Source organism: Columba livia, chromosome 2 (assembly GCF_036013475.1).
Source record: "Columba livia isolate bColLiv1 breed racing homer chromosome 2, bColLiv1.pat.W.v2, whole genome shotgun sequence".
NCBI classification, from domain to species: Eukaryota; Metazoa; Chordata; class Aves; order Columbiformes; family Columbidae; genus Columba; species Columba livia.
In genome coordinates, this window is record NC_088603.1 from 50,532,242 (window position 1) to 50,552,245 (window position 20,004).

At 43.0% G+C, this 20,004-nt stretch overlaps 1 protein-coding gene across 1 annotated transcript in view; it reads left to right on the top strand.

The window, feature by feature from the left end:
- Positions 1-20,004, top strand: part of EEPD1 (endonuclease/exonuclease/phosphatase family domain containing 1) — a 64,513-nt gene that overhangs the window by 17,583 nt on the left and 26,926 nt on the right. Inside the window, exon 2 of the mRNA XM_021284265.2 lies at positions 17,225-17,276. Within this exon, the coding sequence (XP_021139940.2) occupies positions 17,225-17,276 (52 nt within the window). The remainder of the gene's footprint in view (positions 1-17,224; positions 17,277-20,004) is intronic.

Below are 20,004 nucleotides of genomic sequence, written 5' to 3' on the forward strand. Positions count from 1 at the left end.
CTGCTTTTCTGTGAAAGCTGTCCTTCGCATTTTTCTGTGTGGTTGTGTCATAAGGCATTATGTATGTTGTCACGTCGTGCTCCCCTAAAAGAGGAAGGGGTGACTGCCACCTTTTCTTGTTTGTAGCCTTCCCTCCCCAAGCATGCCTCTTTCCTCATCCTCCCATGTCACTATGTGCTCATTCCCATGCGCGTCACTATCTCAGGTGGGATTGCCCAAGTTCACATGTGGCCAGGGAGCTTAGCTTCCTTGCCTCCCTGAGCACTCTGGAGACTTGATAACAGGTTGGCTTTGCTCTCTGGTGTCACCCAGAGACACATCATGCTTCTCCACTCTGTTAGGAGTTAGTTTTTCTTGCCTTCAGCTGATTCCCTTGAGGATGGTGCTGTTTCACGGTGACCTTGTTGAGAATGAGATACCAAATTAAAATCTTGCACTCAGCTTTTTTCTTCATTGAAGTGCTGGTGAATGCTGCTGTACCTGCTTTCTTTTCATCATCTGTGACATATCTGGTGTCTTCCTGAGTATTGAGGTTTGAGGCATGGGGGGGATGATTTTCTTCATCGTTTTGTATGTATATGCCGTAGTAAAATTATAATTTGAATAGTATTTGATTGTTTAAACTACTGCAAGATTGGTGAGCGTCCAAGGGGTCGTAGGCAGCTCTGTTGTAGGGCAAAGCTTCAGATACCTGGTTAGCACCATGCTGGGAGAGCAACTAGCCTGGTCGGGAGGACAAGCACCTTCTGAGATGCTGCTCTGTGGACTTCCCTTCATCAGGAGAAGGTGTGGAGGCTTTCTTTCTCCATAGATATCCTGGCCACCTGGATTGCAAACCAAAATCAGTGCCATCAAGAGCAATAAAACCACTCTGCTTGGCCAAAGCGAATGGTGAGGGAAATTGATCCTTGGCTTAGAAAGGAGATAGGGCTTGGAGGAAGAGGCCCTGAGTTTAGTCATGGAGGAATAAACAAGAAAACAAACAATCACCTTTTGATGCACATGGACTGGGAAGAAATGCTGGAGTTATCCCCTATTAGAAATCGAATAAACTCTATTAACCTTTCTTACACTGCTAGGACTTGCATAGTCAGGAACTTCCCTCCCCCTCTCCCCACTTACACGAGCACAGAGGCTGTGACTGTGTCGTGGGTGCTGTTTTCCTCTTTCCTCTACAAAGCAAAAAAGACTTTTTTTCTTTTTTGCCTAACCAAGAGAGATAAGAGAACTTCCTCTTACTAAATCCTGTGGCAATGCAATCCCAACCACATAATATCCGACTGAATTTCAGCACGTGGAGACATCTGCCTTTGTCAATTTTTAGTTTTTATTAGAGAGTCAGCATTTCTCCTCTCCGAATGTGAATCCTAGTAACCCCTAAGATGTCTGGCTGGATCTCTGCCTGCGCAGGGTTACTTCAGTTCGGGGAGTTCACGCTGCCCGCAGCGCGTGGCAGTCTGCATCCACTCGCAGGCAAAGCGCCTTAGACATTTGCCGTGCTCACGCTGTGTAGCACGAATAAGAAGGTGAGAATTATGTGTTTAACAAAATCTCCTTTTCATGGCTCTTTGAAAGGCCCTAAAGATTTTTTATCTTTTTTTTTTTTTTAATCCCCAACAAGCTCACAGCCTTTTAAAATTAGAAGAATTTGGGATTTTGCTTTTTTTTTCCACCTGTGTCCTGTCTAAAGGAAAACCTTTGGTGACAGAGCTGACACAGCACAATAATGTTTGTTGGCCCCTGTTATACATCTGGTGAAACAGAGACGATAAGTCCTCTTTGCTTTACACCTTGAACCTTGCTTTAGGGCTTAGTGGATACTAGCAGGCTGGCTAAAGAAAATTCCTCCATAGACACAGCACTCTGCAATTTATCTCATGGTAATTTCTATAACTTTCTATAGTAACTGGTTATGTACCTGTGTGCACGCTGTATACTGTGACAGTTGTGGCAGTTTGCAAGCATCTGTGTTTAATGAAAGCTGTCTGATTGAATTAGTGTCCCTTTCTGTCTTCCCAGCCTGTGTAATTCCTTAGGTGCTCTGCTTTGGGTTTCAAGTTTTAATTGTTTCTTTTTCTTTTTTTTTTTTTTTTTTTTAATAGCATATAGCCTTTTAAGAATAAGCTGTAGCTCTTCAGTGTTTGGGGATTTATTTGTCATGCTTTCAGAAAGAGGCAGCCTAAAACTTCTGCTGCTTGACTGGGTCTTGCTGAGAAGACAACCATGGTGCTTCCCGTTGCTGTCCTGTGTTAGTAAGGTGGCACAGGTCAGACACCAGGTTCTTTCTGACCTCCACCACCATAATTAATCCTCTACAAACCAGTGTTTGCAAATTGCAATCAAAATTATAGCTAGAAACTATTTGGCCACATAAAAAAAAAAAGTGGTGGGGAGCACTGCTTTAAAAATCAGAGCAATTATCTAAATCACAAAGAGTAAATGTTGAAGTAATGAATAATGCATTAATGCTTTCCTTAAATCTGAAGTAGAAGTCACTATGTAATTAACACATGCATATGCTTTCATGCACTGTACAATGTCTAAGTGAAGTGGTCTAAGAGAACAAAGCTATGGCCTGGGACTGTAGCCACCATGGCTCTGTCCCATCACTCCCTGATGTGATGTTGGACAAGTGTTGTCACTTCTCTGCAGCTTCAGGTGTATTCTTGTCACTGCTTAAGCAGCGCACATTTCGGAGAACCTCCCACTAGCTGCTTCTTACTCTTTCTCAACACCCTGCACTGATCCAGGTTAATCTGGCAGCTTCTTGTCTGCCAAGTAAATTGGCTTCACTTAAACAGCTGCTGAATGTGGTTTGCTGAACAGGAGTGGTGACTGCTCAAACCTTTTTATCTGAAATTGCAAGAGAAAGGCAAACTGTGCCCTGGCTTCATGTGTTGGGGCAACACCACTTGCCACCTTTTAAAAGCATGTGGAGGTCCATAGAGAATAGCATATGCAGACCCCAACTTTAAAATACACAGGCAGAAGAGCTGCTGTGTGATGGGGACGTGGCATGGGGAAAAGTGCACCAGGTCATCACCTCTGGTGTCTGGTTGACTCTGCTGCCTGTCCAGGGAGATGGAAACTCTGTCACGCAGCCGTCCAAAGAGGGTGGATGTGGCTGGCATGGTTGTGGTGCTGGCGCTGGGAGCAGGGTGCCTGGGTAGTGCTGTTGCAGTGGTTGTATTTGTCATAAATAAGTGGGCAAAGACATGACTTGCTCCTGTGTACAGGACTCAGCTGCAGGGAAGCACTACTATGTGTCCCATTGTAAACAGGCTTTTTTTTGCAGTCATTAACTGAAAGGTAGTTAATCCACCTTTGTAACAGCACCCATTATTGCCAGCGACATAAAATTCTGTGTATGTACCCACATGACACTTGATTTGAAACTTGTTATTCCACAATTTAAAACTTTAAGTGATAGCTTCTGTGATATAAACTTCAGATTTCTCCTTCTGTAGAATAAATAGGTCATTTTGATGATGTTCCTGATAATGTTTCTTCTGATCTCAAAGTCATGAGATACTAGACAAAAAGGCTACTGTGATAAGTGAATGTAAAATAACTCTGCTATTTTCTAAGTACATGTTAGAACAACGGGAAAACCTTCTGCTATGCCTCCTTCAAGGGAGCTGTTAACATGGCACATTAGTAAACCCATGCCAGAAAATGCCACGCTGGTTAGGAGCTCAGCAGAAGCTCAAATAAAGGATTAGTCGTGCCCTGCCTCTCCCATTCCTGAGGTGTGACTGACATGACTGTGGTTTCATGGTGGGCAAGACGTTGCTTCTGTAGTGTCTTTTGGTCAAAAGTTTCACAACTGTGTGTAACCTTCCATGAAGAGCAGCTTCAAACTTGACAGCAGCTTACAGCTCAGAAAGCTTGGAAACCACTACATGAGACAATTATATGGACAGTGGGGACATCCCATTAAGTGAGATGAGAGTTGGGGGAAAAGCAGGGAAGTTGTTTGGCTTCTTTACTATGTGTCTCCCTCTGTCCTCTGAAGAACCTGGCACAAGCTGTTGGTGGGGCAGGAAAAAGAAAACATTACTTGACCCATCTATCTAGTCAAATATACTTATTCCTATGTCAACAAAGACTGTTGTGGTAGCATGTATTTGCTACACAGGGTAATTATCCTTTATGATGGGCAATAAGCTGTTAGGCACTGTAACAGTACATAATCTGGGAAAGTGGCTGCTGTGGCAGATGGTAGCCCTGCAGTCCAGAAGATCCTGGAGAAACATGTCTGGGTCAACAGAAGCCTTATGAAGTTCAACAAGAGTTCCAGCACTGCGGGTAAAATAACCCTTAGCTTTAGTGCAAGTGGGCAATTGGCTGCTTTGGGATCTTCAGAATAGATGCGAGAAGCAGCTTCCTCGCTCAGAGGTTGATGCAGCACTGGAAGAAGTTTTCTCGAAGCCATCGAGTCTTAGTATGTTGGGGGTTTTCAAGACTCAGCTGGGTTAAGCCACATCTGATCTCACCATAGTCCCATGTTAAGGGGGGTGTTGCGTCAGACAGTCTCTTTTGACTGATGTTTCTGTGTTTGTGGTTCTGTTGTGCTCCTGGAGACAATCACCCAGGATCTGGTTGATGGAGGATTCTTCTCTTTACCACACACAGTCTCTAGGAATTTTCTGGGATGCAGCAGGAAAAGTGAATGGTAGCAGGCTGTAGTCTGTTCTGCAATGTCTGCTGCATACTTTTCTTTCTGAGTCGTCTGTCCCTTCTGCTTAGTATAGCTCTGCTGGAAAACCCTGCCAGCAAACAGAGCAGAGGCTGGTTTGAGGGCCGGAGTTGGCATGGAGAGTGCCGACTCAGCCGGTTTTTCTGACTTTGAGAATTGAGGAAGGATTACATTCTCTCCCAGATTAGAGTTGCAGCTATGTGATGCATCCCCTGGAGGTTTAAATCAAAACCTTTCCATGTTATTCTGATACTCAGAGCAAGGGTATATGAGGTTGTGGTTTTTGGCTAACTGGAGGTTTAAGCTTCATGTAGTCCCTATCACACTTCAAAGTAATTATTAGAGTAAAAAAGACAACTGGGCCGCTAGAAAGACTGACTGGTTTGCTATTTGGGTTAAAGTTATATAAATGGCACTCCAAATGTGCCCCATAAGCTAAATTTGCTATTCTAATGCAGTATCATGTGATGTAGATGAAGCCATTAGGTTACTGTTGTAATTAGCTCTTGGAAAGGAGGCTTTTAACTTCTTAAACTTATGTGACAGGCAGTTTTCTTATCTGATTTGTACTTTCTGTGGGCTCTTGGAAACGCAACCTCAGTATTGGCTGATTGTTATTTTCTGACTAGGGTATTCTTTGCATGTCTAGTGGCCTAAGAGTGTATAACTTTGTTTAGGCTGATGCTTTATGGCTTGACATCAAATCCACTTGTGAGTATCCTTACTCAGTTGTCTTCAGTGGCATTTCTGACAGTTAAAGGCTCAGGTTCATGCAAGATGAAGAACTACCATCTTCACTGATATGTGAAACTCAGGCTTTCTTTCTCTGCTCCCTCTGGCCCACTTCTTTTCACAGTTTTCCATTTCGTTACTTCACATTTTAGAGTGTGTACTAGACCTCAGTTTTATGAGGATGGTGGGATATTCATATTCCTTCAAAGCTTAGGTACCAAATTGTTCTGTTTTCTGTAACCTTCCAGTGGGCTAGCCAACTGACAGTTTTGAGGAAGCGTCATCTGCTGTGGCCTTTCCTTCACCATATGGTATACATGCTGTAAAGAGAATGACCCGGTTGTTGGTGGTGGATCCTGCCACCATTCTTGTTTGTGGTGCAGTAGATGGCTGTGCTGAGTGACACGCTCAGCTCTGACATGCAAACTTGATAGCGTTAGGCTAGGCCTGTGCTGGAGACTTTTGCTGGAGTAGTAATGCAAGAGTGTTACCTGGTCAAACTCACCTTTTTCTTACCTCTCATGGTGACAAGGCCTCAGTCACCTTGGCAAAGTCTCTTCTTTGTCCTTAGACACCTGCCCCTTGCCCTTGCAAGGGCACTGCAGCATCAAGGTCTTGTCACTAGCTTCCTGAGCTCCACTCTAGAAACACGGTTGAGCTGGCTTTTAGCCATGTGGTGGTGGGAAGTCCTTAAAACATACAGGCTTTCTGCTAATACAGTTTCTACTTTATTGTCTACCTGTTGTAATGATGCACTTCACTTTATCCTTTCTGTCAAAATGTCTTTGAATTTGTAAGACAACATAAGCCACTTGTGGGAAAGCCATAGAGAAAGTACATTTGACCGAAGTACTGCTCTTGATTTCTTCCGTCTTCCTTTCCCCTTATTGCACTGCCTCTCCTCAGCAAGTTTATAGCATCTCTCCGAGCGCCTCTTGTATACACTTTCCTATTTTAATCTCTGATGTTTGACCTCTTCCACCATTTAAACAATTCCACTTTGGCATGAAGTCTTTAGCAGAAGATGCTCCAATGAAACGCACAATTGCTGTGGCGCTCTGCCAGCTTCTTCAAATTAGTAGCCAACTTTTGAGGGTCAGTCTCTTTAAAAGCATACCGTAAAAGACTTTGAAGTTCTGTATCCAGGAAGCTTCAATACTCTTTGTGTAATATCAGGCTGAATTTTACCGGTGTTCAGATGCCACCAGCTGATTGGGGTCCTCCTGCCACCAAATTATAGCTTTGTTCTAGGGCTTGTGTTTATCAAAATGATCTGGCTTCCACTGTATTTCTTTCTAAGGTTTTTAACTGGGCAAACACATTTTTCTGAGAGGAGGATGTGCATGTATGACAAGGTAAACTTGCATTAAATTTCTGAGAATGAACAGGGAGACTTGAAGAGTTTTTGTGTAAGAGCTTGATAGCGTATGGTTCACATACTTGATGAAGAAACTGTTTTAAATAGCATTTTATTGCTTTCCAAGTTCAAGTCTATTTTGCAGGGACACAAAAGTAAATTCTTCAAGTAGAGTCCCTGTTCATCACTTTGCATCTCAAACCCTCACAATTTTATTGGTAGCTTTGTTCTTCATGGCAGAATGATAGTGTGGTGGTGTGCCCTTTCCCAAACATGCCCGCTTAATTGAGGACTACTCAGTTTTTCCATTGCTGCAGTAGGGCAGGATTGAGTTGGAGAAAGTGCCGTTTCTGGGACTGAGAAGCTCTACCCCAGCAGAGAATGATTCAGAAAATCCAGAAAAAGAGCCAAATGCCAGAGACCTTTACACCATAGCATAATGCCTATATTTGGAAGCTGTAAGTCACCTTTGATTTTTATGAGCTTCTAAATTTTAGTTTTCAGTCTTGGTCTACTCCCTTTTGCTGGACAGATTTGAATAATTCAGGGCAAGTTAAATAGCTTGACCACGTCCAGTTTTAATGACTCAGAAGAAATCAATGTTGCTGCAAACACAACACTCTTTGAGCCTCTCTCTTGCTGCAGTTATATGGAAACGGGTGTCCTTTGAAAAGTAAATAAATAAAGAAAAATACCCCAAAACAACAACAACAAAAACCCAAACAAAAATAAACCCACAAAACCCTAAGATTGTGGATGTTATACAGAGCATTTTCCACCATTTCAAAAGCACTGGACATAAGGTGAACCAGTTTGAAGGAAGATGTTATTACTCTGTGCTAAATATAGTAAGAAGTACAATATGGAAGAAGGGAAATACCTTTTATAATGATATAAATTAAACTAAAAGGCAGCTCCCTCCTTTTTTTTTTTTAATACAGGCAACTGGTTTTGCTTTTTTGTCTGTCAGAAGTGAGTTTAAACAACTCATGGGTTTTTTTTGTGAGTAAATACAACTGTCATCAGATTATTTCAACAGCCCCCCCCTTTACCCCCTGCTTCTTTGGAATAGTATTCTTTTCTGCTGCCTGAATCATCATGTAGTGAAGTCTTTGGCTCAGGAGTGTTCGGTGAAGGAGCAGGTGAAAGTGGTGACAGAGAAGCCTCCTGGATTGTCACCCCGAGTTTTGAATTATGTTGGGAGTTAAGCTGCATTGTCACTGCCTGTGCCTGCTCCCCCTCAGTAGACTTATGCAGACAACATTGCTGCATTCAGTATAATTTAATATAAGTATTTGATTTGCTGCTGCTTTATTCATTAGGCTACTACTTTGTAATCGTTATGTTACTGGCAGTCTCAGGCCTTCCGTGGTTTCATGTCATGCGTTTGGGAATTTGGGGGTTATTTTCAGCTGCCTAGTCTATTTTAAACTCTCTTTTAAAATAAAAAAAGAAAAAAATCAACAAATAATGAGTTAGAAGAGATTGATCCTTTTGAGCCGTTTGTCTAATTAACCTTTGCCTCTCAGGACTCAGCTTTGGTTCTGTTCAATCAAGTGTGATATATCTCAGCCCTTAATAACTGGCATTTCTTCTGAGGAACTTGGAAGTCTTTCATGATGCTTAGTTTTCTAACAGCTGCCACTCTTTTGGCATTGCACCAGTTTGCAAAGAGAGAGTTGGAGACAGATAGGAAAGAAGAATAAGAGGACAGCAAAAGAAAAGGCCATAGGATGGCCTATAACTTAGCAAACAAAGCATTTCTAGTAAGTGCAGTTAGCTCTGGGCTCGTGTCTTTAGTACTCTGTACCCCAAATTGAGATGGGATAGCAAATCTCAATGAACATAATAATGAATGAGGGTATTTATGTGCACATGCATGCTGCATGCACTGAAAAGGATGCCCCTTCTGCACTTCATCTGGTTTAAAAGTTTGAGGGAATCTTCAGAAAGGGAGACTTTATGCAAGTGGAAAGGAGTAGATGATGACCAGTCTCCTTCCCCGAAAAAATTAGGCCTGAGATGTGACCCTCTATGTGGAGGAGAAGGTAAATAGGATGCTTTCCTTATCCTCTTAATCCTCTCTGTGATAGGAATGTCCAGAATTTGCAGAAGTGTCCAGTTGAGCATCAGTGCCTCACAACAAAGGAGACACCTTTTCTGAGTAGAGGGACAAGAAAAGAATGATCTTGCTTTAAAGTCACAGAGTCTGAGAGTTTTGAGCAGCTCTTGTCTTCACTGTGCATGACCTGCTCTCCTTACTGACACAGGAGATGTCCATATGCACAGCAGCACGGCTTTCATCCCTTTGGAAAGAGCTTGGAATGGGTGTTACCAGGGAAGAGGTCAAAAAGGCTTCCAGGTCTCATTATATGTGGGCATTCATGCTTTCTGCTAGTGGTTGTGGTTTGGGTCATTTGGTGAGTGTGTCTTGCTCTCAGAGTGCTAGGAAGAAGTCTGCTGTTCTTGCAACCTCCCCTTTTGCACTCATGCATTGGGAATACACAGAGTCCAGGATTTATGAATCATGGTTCTGTTCCTGCAGTGACATAGCTGTGCTGAAACCACAGCATCAGTTGAACATAAATCAGCCCCTCGATGCAAAGTTCATAGGTCCGGTAAAATGATGGCTTTGCTGCAGATGTAGGAAAGATAACAGTGAGGAGAGAACTGTGTGTGACAGAGGACTCAGAGAGCATCCTTGGACCCAGCGGACTGCTGAAATGGAAAAAGAAAGGAGTGAACTCTATTAGTTGCCTCCCGCCTGTTAGCTTGGGTAATGCTGATGTTTCCCCCTTCAGCTCTCAGTAGTAACCATCCATAATTCATGTTTTTCCCCCTTTTAGTTCCATTACAGTTTGCTCTCTCCCCATGATGAATACTCCACTCACTCACATCATGTAATAGGATCCGCGAATGGAAATGTCGGGGGAACAGTGTTTGTGCAGCCTGTGCTACACCACCAATTTGCTTGATGGATTTCAACTTCTTTGCTCCTTCCATTTACTCCTGGTTCCCTTCCCAGCTGCAGAGCCCTGATGTGCTTTCTTGATTTCAAAGCATTCTGCAGGAAAATCAATGATGGCTAGACATGGAAGAACAGCTGCTTTCATCTGAACTGGGAAACTGCAAAGTATTATCCCTAAATAGATTTGTGTGTATATATATCTATAAGCTTATAAAATTATATATAAAACTTAGACTAGCTTTTAATATATAAGTATATATAATGTATTTATATAAATACTTACTATAATACAGAGATATATAAAAAGTAAATATAAATATATTTTTATAGGGAAATGGATCTCCCTAGTTTTATCCTAATTTCTACTTACCATAGATATATTTTTTCCTGAGAATCTTCCAAATGATTTTATTGTGTCATTAGCTGGCAGCTAGTCCCAAAGCAATATGGCCTGGTATTCCCATCCAAGCCTGTCAGCTTACTTCATAAGCTCTCTGGTGGCTTCCAGCAGCCGTTAAGACGTGGCGGCGGATGCGATTTTTCCTTCCATTTAAGGAGTGATTGAGAAGACGCAGATGCTTTTAGTAGAAAAGGAGAAACCAATTTTATTTCCTTGTCAGACTTTGTAGGGGAAGATGGAGGAAGTTTATGAGGCTGAAAGTCGTTAAGTGTGCTTTTCTTTTTTTTCTTTCTTTCTTCCGTCTGCTTTTGTTTTCACCGGTGTTTGAATGAACAGGGTCCTGGGGGGGAAAAGACAGCTTTGTAAATGGGATATGCTGGCAAAAATGAGACTGCTTTTCACAGTGCCTGCATTGATGAACGTACGAAAGGTTCCTTCTTCATTGTAGAGGTATCCCATTTAGGTGACCGTTTGCCCCAGTTGGTGTGGGCAGTCGCAAGGAGGGAGCAGTGCAGGTTGCTTTGTAGCCCCCTTAGGAATGGAGCTTGATGGCTCTCAGGGACCTGCTCCTCAGTCTTCTCAGCCTGTGAAGCCTGGTCTGCAGTGCTGTGGGTGGGAGATTACCTTGCACAAAGGCAGGCGAAAGAATGGCAATCATTACTGAGTGGGCAGAGTCAAGAATCTAAGCCTCAGGTCTCATTAGGCATTAGCAGCAAGGGACAACTCCAAACACATTAGTGGCAGCTCTAGATTTGAAACAACCAAACCAAGACAAAAAAACACAAAACCCCCATCCTAAGTACCCCCCACCATCATTTGCTTAAGCAGCAAGATACATATTCTTCTATGTTTGTCATATTTTGGCTGGTCTTTCCCCACTCTCCCAAAGCAGCATGTTTGGTGCCTAAGTTTCTGCCTGTGCTTAAAACAATTAGAAAACAGTTAATGAAAGCCCTTAACCTCAGACAGCTGGCTGCAGCGGGGGCACACCACAGCCCTCACAGTGAACACGTACTCATGATGTCCACTTCCCCATCCTTATTGTTACTCACCGTCTCATCTGGCAAACGCCGAAGGAAAATTAGGGGCTGCGACATGAATGGTGATGGAACAGTGTGTGCCCTTTCGGCAGGAGAACTGGAAACTGAGGTCAGATATGGGCAGAGCAAGCAGCTGATGGGGAGTACTCCCTCCCAGGTAGCAGGGGCTATTAGCACAGCTCAGCTGCATTTCTTTTTTGTTGCCTTTTTTTCTTCGAACTCGTAAGTTTCTTGCCAATCTCTTAGAGCACAACTGATTTATGAGTAAGATTTGTTTGTGTAGATACACAAATACAGTTTTAGCATACGAATTTAATGGCCCAAGGGGTCTTGTCCTGTTCTTTTTGTTAACTAACCCCAGCATGAATCTGTTGTCAAGCACTTACGTGCATGCGTTGTCTACTCTTGGATATGTAAGTCACCCGTAAAACTTAACCATGGGCAACTTATCTCAAGAACAAAGGCAAAAAGTTTAAGGACCAGAAGGGTTAGAGAAGGGAACAATTTAATAATGCTCAAAATAACGCTTTGGAGTTGAGTAGTTTTTGCACAGGCTATTTATAATAATGTCTGTGAGTCTATCTGAAGCATGATTCAGTACAGCTGTATGCTGAAAAGGGAGCCAGAAAATGAAAAGAAGTCAAACGGCATTTCTTCATGTTGTTAACTTTAGTCAGACTTACGCACTGACTAATAGAAAGCATGAGGTTTTGGAAAAAACTCAGGCCCCAAGCAAAGATGTATAAGTTTACAAAGCAAAGGCGGTGCTGGCTGGGGAGCTCTGCTCTTCCAAGCTGAGGAGGGAGGCTGGATGCTGGGAAAGAAAAAAACAAAGCAGTAGTAAATCCAGCTGTGCTGGCATGCCTGAAGACTTGGCTAACATGGTGTGGGGAACCAGGAGTGACAGCCTCCAGTCGGGGTCTTGTTACTCTGTCTTCTGAGCCGCCCTGCATTGCAGCACCTGTCCCCCTCTGCAGGACACCATCGAGAGGCCAGTCGTTTGCTTAAACACTTTGCTGTCTCTCTGATCACCAGACTTAACGCTTCATGTTTTCTTCTTCTTTCCATTTTTTTCTCCAGATTACTGGGTTCTGCACTGTATGAGAACCTCAGCTCCATTCCAGGCTCAGCTCAGCAGATGCAGGTCACTGCACTCACTCATTGATGCAGGGCTCTGTTCTGGAGACTTTCTCCCTTGCTAGTGGCAGCCAAGTGGCTTCTGTCCATATTGGCTGCAAGTCCAGTGCTGTGCAAGGATGATCTAGAAACTGGCTGTAGTCCTAAATCTTCTCTAGTCCTATCCTAGAGCACCCTTCAAGCTGGTTTGGGTGAATCAGCTTCTCTTCCTCAGGTGAAGTGCTCAGGTGCATTCTGCATGGATGGATCTTGGAGCTGCTTTGAATAGTGGATTCTGTCTATCCCATCTACCTTGGTGCAGAACTGTAGGTTCTCTGGTGTGCAGGCAGATGACCCTGCAGTCCTTCTTAGGAAGGCCCTGACACCTCCTATTGCAAGAGCAGATGGGATTTTTGTGGGCAATGAGAACTCAAGCTGGGAAGTGACACGCAGTGCAAATAAAACACAGTGATGGCTCATGTTGAATAGGAACACAACAGCTAGCAAGGGACCTATCAACAAGTTTGTTGTACCACAAAATGTTGCTAATAAGGCTTAAATTATTCCTGGGTAGGTGGGATTAGAGAGAGGAACATGATACTATCTGTTTTCAAGTAAGAAGACTTCAAGGAAAGGATTGCACCACTACTCTGACGAGCAGAGATGTGCTGTAGCTCTAGACATTCATTCAGCACCCTGACTCATTTTCTGAAAATCAAAAGGAATTCCCTTAGAGGAGAACATCGTGCGTCACCTACGGCCAAAAGAAGAGAGAGTTGTGTTTCCTTGACAGCACATCATGTTTGCATATTTTTACTGCTGGAGGAGAGTCCTTCATCCTGATCACTGCATGTTTTCAAGTATTTTGAGTGTGCCTGGTGTGCCAGGATATTAATTTCAATAGCTGTCAGTGAGTATTTTTAATAGGGTTTCAGCTACAAACAGGGCCATTTCCTTCAAGTCTATATAGTTACTTGCATTACAGGTTTCTTAACAGTATGCTTTAAAGCTGGTGAATTAGAGCAGGTGCTTCAGTAACCAAAAGGTTTCCTCAGGAAATACAATTTTCTGCAGCATATTAATGAGTTAGTGTTCACGTACCGCAGGTGAGGTTGAAAATGTATAGTATATAAAGAGTCTGTAAGTGTTGTATTGTAGACAGCAAGACCTGGGGCTTCAGCATTGACTTTTGGTAACTCTTCGCATTTCTATGTTATTAAGAGTTCCTCCCCACAGGCCCTCTTTCCCCCCGCCCCCATCTTTCTCTTAGTCACTGAGTAGCTATATTCCTTTCTATTTGGAAATCTTGGCAAACCCATAAGCTACAAACAGCATACATGTAATAGTTAGGAGCTGCTTTCAGTGTTTGTAGGATTGCTGATGTAGTGCCTAAATAAACAGCCTGATTTTCTTTTTTCAAAGCAACGTTGAAAGAAGCTGCATTTCCAAGCTGATATTGCATAAAGTAGCACATATAAGCATTGCTTGGAATTGCTGGAAGAAATAGCAGTAAATAACTGGCTATCAAGAGCAATTTTCGAGGTAGTGGGCTGTAATCCAGTGGGCAGAGACACCATGTGTGGTAGTGCTCCAAGGAAAGAAGTGACTTGCAGATGGTTGCGTGAAGGCTGATATTTACATTTGTTGATTCCTTCTGACTCCAAAAAAATACCTGGTGTCACCTGAGGAGAAAAAATTGCAGTACTGAGCAAACATTGATCTCTGTGAATTTGTAACAGTAGAGGGAAGTATTTTTCTCACCGAGAGTGGAACCAACGTTGTTGCAAATCATTTAACAACATTGAATGCAGATTTGCTTCTGGCCCTGCATATGCGGTATCTCTGCAGGAAGTAAACGTTCTGTATGGGTTCTTCACCTCTGAACAAGAGTACAGCTTTCCTGTAAATATCACAAAATCACAGAATGTCAGGGATTGGAAGGGACCTCAAAAGATCATCCAGTCCAATCCCCCTGCTACACAGGAAGGTGTCCAGGCAGGCTTTGAATTGCTCCAGAGGAGGAGACTCCACAACCCGCCTGGGCAGCCTTTTCCAGTGCTCTATCGTGCTCACGGTGAAGACGTTTCTTCTCAAATTTAAATGGAACCTCCTGTGTTACAGTTTATACCCATTGCCTCTTGTCTTATTGGCTGTCACCGAGAAGAGCCTGGATGAGATAAAGCAAAAAGATTCCTGCTCCCTGTTTTATTACTTGCTTCTGTGTAACCTGGTATACTTTGTTTTGAATAAAAGCATACCAGTTGAAGGAGTTCTAGTGGGGCTTCACTAGTGTAAAGGGGAAGAAGGATGGGTTTGTACAGTAAGATTATGATTTCTAATGGAAACAGTACTTGCATTTGGGACACTCTACATCTTTCTTCTGCAGCTATTGTCAGATAATCCACAGTTAACATTCTGGAGATAAATCTGACAATTGGTAGAAGCATCAGGAGACTTGATGCTACCGTTTGATGATTAAGTCATTGAAAAGTCTCTGGCTTCAAAAGGAAAGCGACAAAAGTAATTTGCATAACTAAACCCACATTGTTGTAGAGCTTTCAGAAGGGAATAGCAAAGTGTTAAATTTTATTGTGTACACGCTATGAAGCAACCTTTGCAAAACCCCAGCTGGCTGTGAGCATCCTGGATGCCTCCTCATGCATGTTAGAGTACCTGCCTCTTGCTCATCCTGCATTTCTCCAAAGTGTACTGCATCAGAGGTGGGTCATCCAAAACTAGGAGGCGAGCCCTGAATTCAGAGACAGACCTTGCTTGTGGCTGCACTGCTACTGCCTACGTTATTTCAAAGACTTCATTCTCCAAGATGTATCAGGCCAGGCTCCAGCATTGTACACAACACTGCAGTGTTTTTAAATAGAGGTGCCTTCTTCACTCAGTTCCCCTCCTGTTTTTATTTTGCTTTCTGGCACAATTGTAATCAAAATGATGTTTTAAAAATACCTCTATATTGACTTTGTGCTTTCCCTGTGTTCCTTCCAGTGGAGCTGTATGCTTGTATGCAGCCTAGTGTGTTTATCAGATAGTAACAGAAAACCATGCGTGCCCTGTTACTGTAGTGGTTGGACTTTAATGGAATACCTTTTTTTTTTAATCCCTGATTATCCTGTTGTTTTCTGAACCATCTCCATGCTCTCTTAGTTAAGAGTACCCTCTATAGACTAGAAATGTATGGTCTGGGGCTATTTTACAGTTCATTGGATATAGACATTTTATGATGCTTTGAAGACATCTGAAAACTAGAAGTACATTAAAGTGAAAGCACATTTGTGTTTAGGCATTAGGCTGTGAGTACTTTTAGTGGAAACCATTGTAACACAGTAGAAGGACAGGAGTAAAGCTATGTTTTGCCAGCTGCTGCTGTTACAGGATGGATGTACATAATTAATGCATCAGATGTCGGTGGACAATGAAGAATTATGCAACATAGCTCTGAGGCTTTGAAAGGCTAATAAAACTTCTTGTAGTACATGGCAAATATCCTTTGGCAGACTTCTATGATGACTATTTGCCTAGTCTTAAATACAAGCTTTTAACTATACTGGCTCTTTGCTGTGTCTTTCTAGACTCATGAGAGTCATTTAAACAATATTTATATGCATAGTTTTATTCTTCTACTTCCACACAAGTGTTTTTGTATCTCTGGGCAAAGGAATTTATCCTCTGGAGTCCAAGGGCAATATATTAAACAACTGGTTTTAAGACAGGGTAAGGAAGGTGGGCAATTGGAGTTGTACTACTGGTCTGCTCCATGGCTAAAAAGCCTGCCAGCTTTCTGCAAGCCTGACTTGGAGCAGCGTAGCATGACAGCAGCTTCTGCCCTTGTGGGAGGACATAGGGGATGATGCCAGCATAGGCAGGTTGAATGGCCTTGTGGAAGTGAGGTCCCTCTCTCCTTTCATTGATCACATGGTGAATTTAAATAATAGCTGTGGTTAGGCACCGAAGCCATAGAGAGCTGCCCTGGTTTCAACTGGGATAGAGCTGATTTTCTTCCTAGTAGCTGGTATAGTGCTGTGTTTTCAATTTAGAATGAGAATAACGTTGATAACACGTTGATGGTTTAGTTGTTACTGAGTATTCAAAGACTTTTCGGCTTCTCACTCTGTGGCAGGTGCACAAGAAGCTGGGAGGGGGCACAGCCAGGACAGCTGACCCAAACTGGCCAAAGGGATATTCCATACGGTCTAACATCATGCTGGCAATGCTCTGACAATACTTTTCAGGTTCCTACCTGTCCTGTGAGGATGCCACAAGATCTTTTTCTGACATTCCTTAGCATGGAAAGGATTGAGCTTTTGTGCTACATGAGGACGTGCAAATAACAGAAGTTGAAGGAGAATAAGGATTATTTGTTAGTGTCTCTTCATCCTACTTTCCAAGAGTCACACATGTTTCATTTCTGTCTTCCTCAAATTTCTTGAGCTGGGTTGTCATTGTACCTCATATATAATATTGTAAATCTCTGGGAGTGACTATTGTGGGACTTATGGAAACCTGTTGATTTTGAAGAACAAAGCTGACTAAAAATGACAGACATGTTTAGGGTCATTCTCTGTGTTTGTCATTCAGAAGATCCTTCATTGTTAATTTAGGGTATTAAAAATGTAACGATTAATGCAGTTTCTCTGTGAGGTGAGTTTAGATGTGCTTATAAGTCTTAAACCAGAAAATCTGTTTGGGACAGCTAAATTGAAGAAAATAGAGTAACACTGCTTCTCTCTTGCTTTAGTTTATTATATCCTGAGCACTTTTTCTATCCACACATCTGTAGACTTTTATTTTTTGTGAGATGAAAATATAAAAAGAGAGTTTCAGTTCTGCTCCTACATGTGTTTCTGGAATGCTTGCAATGGAGTGATTGATTCTCTTTTTTCTCTGTTTTTTGTTACAGTATCAAGCTTTTGGCTGTGCAGGAGCTGGTTGATAGAGAAGCACTGGAAAAGGTATTTAAAAATATGTCAAATACTACTATTCTAATGCACTTAAGCTTTTAAAGCCCTCTGTGTTAGCAGAGCTTCCAAACTTTATGGACAATCATGCAGCATAAACCAGGAAATCTTTCTAGCTACACAGTACATGAAGTCAGAGGGGCGATGTTTTGTCCAAGCTGAGCGCATGCGTTTGGTGTTTTCTGATTTTCACGGAGGGTTTGGGGTAAGCAATCATAGAATCATAGAATGCTAGGGATTGGAGGGGACCTCCAAAGATCATCTAGTCCAATCCCCTGCCGGAGCAGGAACACCTAGATGAGGCTACACAGGAATGTGTCCAGGCGGGTTTTGAATGTCTCCAGACTTCAGCTTTCCTGAAACTAGTTCCTTGCTGATAGCTAGGATAAGTAGATGATTCGAACGAACAATGATGAATGAAGCAGAAAGAGTGTCTGAGGGGCCACTTTTGAACATCCAGCTCAGAAGAATGGCAGGAAGTGCCTTGGAAGAAATGCAGTTTAATTTAGTGATGAGAGGATCAAAGCAGCGAGCTACTCAACATCAGCCCTAACACCAGCCGATTGTATGGTGCATGTTAGTCTGAGCAGTTCTGTCTGCCTTGTGCAGGCATAGGCCTGCCTTTAAGCCTGGCTTTCCAGGGAGCTGAGGGATGTGCTGTCCATGTCTGTCCCACAGGTGGTGGGGTTTGCAAACAGCCCATGCTCGGTGTTGTGGGCGGCAGAGAGGAGCAGCTGTGTGGAGCTGATGGCAATGTGGTCTTGCTCAGGGGGTGCACACCCCTGGTCCAGCGTGCAAGACCCCATCAGTTTAGCCAAGGTGCTGGCACCTCGGCTGCCTGAGGTCCCATCTGTGGAGCTGCAAAACCAGTAGCCACAAAAGGCTCGAGAATTTGTAAATAACAACACCTGGTGTTTCTCCTCAGCCAAGGGTACTGCAAACATAGCAGTGCCCTATGGATCATTTCCTTCTGCATGAAGAACCAAACATCATATTTATTGTTTTATGATTTTGCCAGCCTGGAGGCTAGGGCTGGACTCCCAGTGCCCATGCTGGGACTGGTGGGTTCTCTTGGTGTTCCACACCAGCTCCTTCAGCTACAGAGGGCCAAGGAGCCAGCTGGGAGGCAGCACGGAAATATGGGAGACTGGGTAGGATGCAAAGAAAACAATTGGATTCAGAGCCCTGCTGAGAAAACTGCCACCTTATGGCAGTCATTGAGCTGACCCAAGCAGCCTCTCTCTGTCTGGGAGTAACCCGGCAAGGCTGGGGATGGAAGGAGGAGACCTTCTTCTGCTTTGAGCACACCCTGTCTGTGCAAAGGAAAAGGTCCTGCAGTGCTGTGTTAAAGCTGCATCTGTACTCTAGAAATACTGGGTAAAATGAAATTCAGCAGCACCAGCTTCAGCTTTGTGCTTTGCCACTGGCTGGAAATGCATTTCACAGAGATCCTGTGTACAACACAGTTAATTCAAGACGGGCATCTCTCCATTGGCTTTAGGGAACTCTGACTTTGACCCAAAGAGGTGGATTTTGTTAAAAGGTGGCAACAGAGGACTAGAAAGGTGGTACTGTAGTTCTTCTGCATGCGAAGACGACACGGTTCTCAACCACTTGTTGTGCAAAATAGGTTAATATTCACAAATTGTTGTTTGCAGCAGTTGGCTTATCTGGCAACTCACACCCTGTACCCTTCTCACGTTTCTGTCAGACTTGCACCTCCCTTTGGCCCAAGGCCTCCTAAAACATGGCTTGGCAAGGGCGAGTGACCTCAGCCTGGTGGGAATGGCTGTTTGAGGCATTGTCTGGAGCTGTGCAGGAAGCTCTTCAGAAAGGCTCAGCTTCAGAAAAATGATCTTTCCAAATTGAGCTCTCTGAATATTTGATATCTGCTTTCATACGATGCCAAGCTTTAGGAATTTAAACGGCCTGTTTAGCCCTCTGGAAAATAACAAGGTGGAATTATGTAAGTTCAAAGAAATTTGCTGCCTTTATTTTTTAAATACAGGAGGGGGAAAAAAGTAGACTAGAACAAAATCCCTTATCCTGCCTGCTTGCAGTGTCAAGTTTTGAGAACACATGCTGAGTTCTGTTCCCATCAATCACTGTTTATCTCAATTATATTTCAGGAATACAGAATATTATTAAATTATAATGTTTTAATATTCATCACAAGATTGATTTTTCTGGTTTTCCAAAGGAAGTTTTCTTCAAGATAGCTATGGACATGATTACCTTAATGTGTTTTTCATGTAGGACACTTTCTAGTCTGTCATAGATGATTTTTAACTTTCATAACCGTATTATTTCTAAAATTCAGTGCTCAACTTTGAAAGTGTTGTTAGGTATTTTTGATACTTGCATGGAAACCCGGAGTGAGTAGAAGCATGCTGGTGAACAGCAGTGTCCCCTGAGAACACTTATGGGGACACACAAATCTTTGTGCTGCAGACTAGCTCTGTTAAATCAAATCACACTGAAGTCATGTGCGCTGGTAGTGAGTCTCTTGAGAACCAGGCCCTTGACACAGTATCATAAAATTATCTGCAAAACACCATTTACTGACACCTTTTTGAAACGGCATGGTGACCTAAGAGGCGAGGCACGTGAAGCAGCAAGCTGTCAGAGCCTCCCGCAGCTTGCTGACAGGCTGGGAACCCTTGTTGAACTATTGGGGTCTTAAGAAGATGGCAACCCACCACAGGTGTGTCGTGGAAAGCTT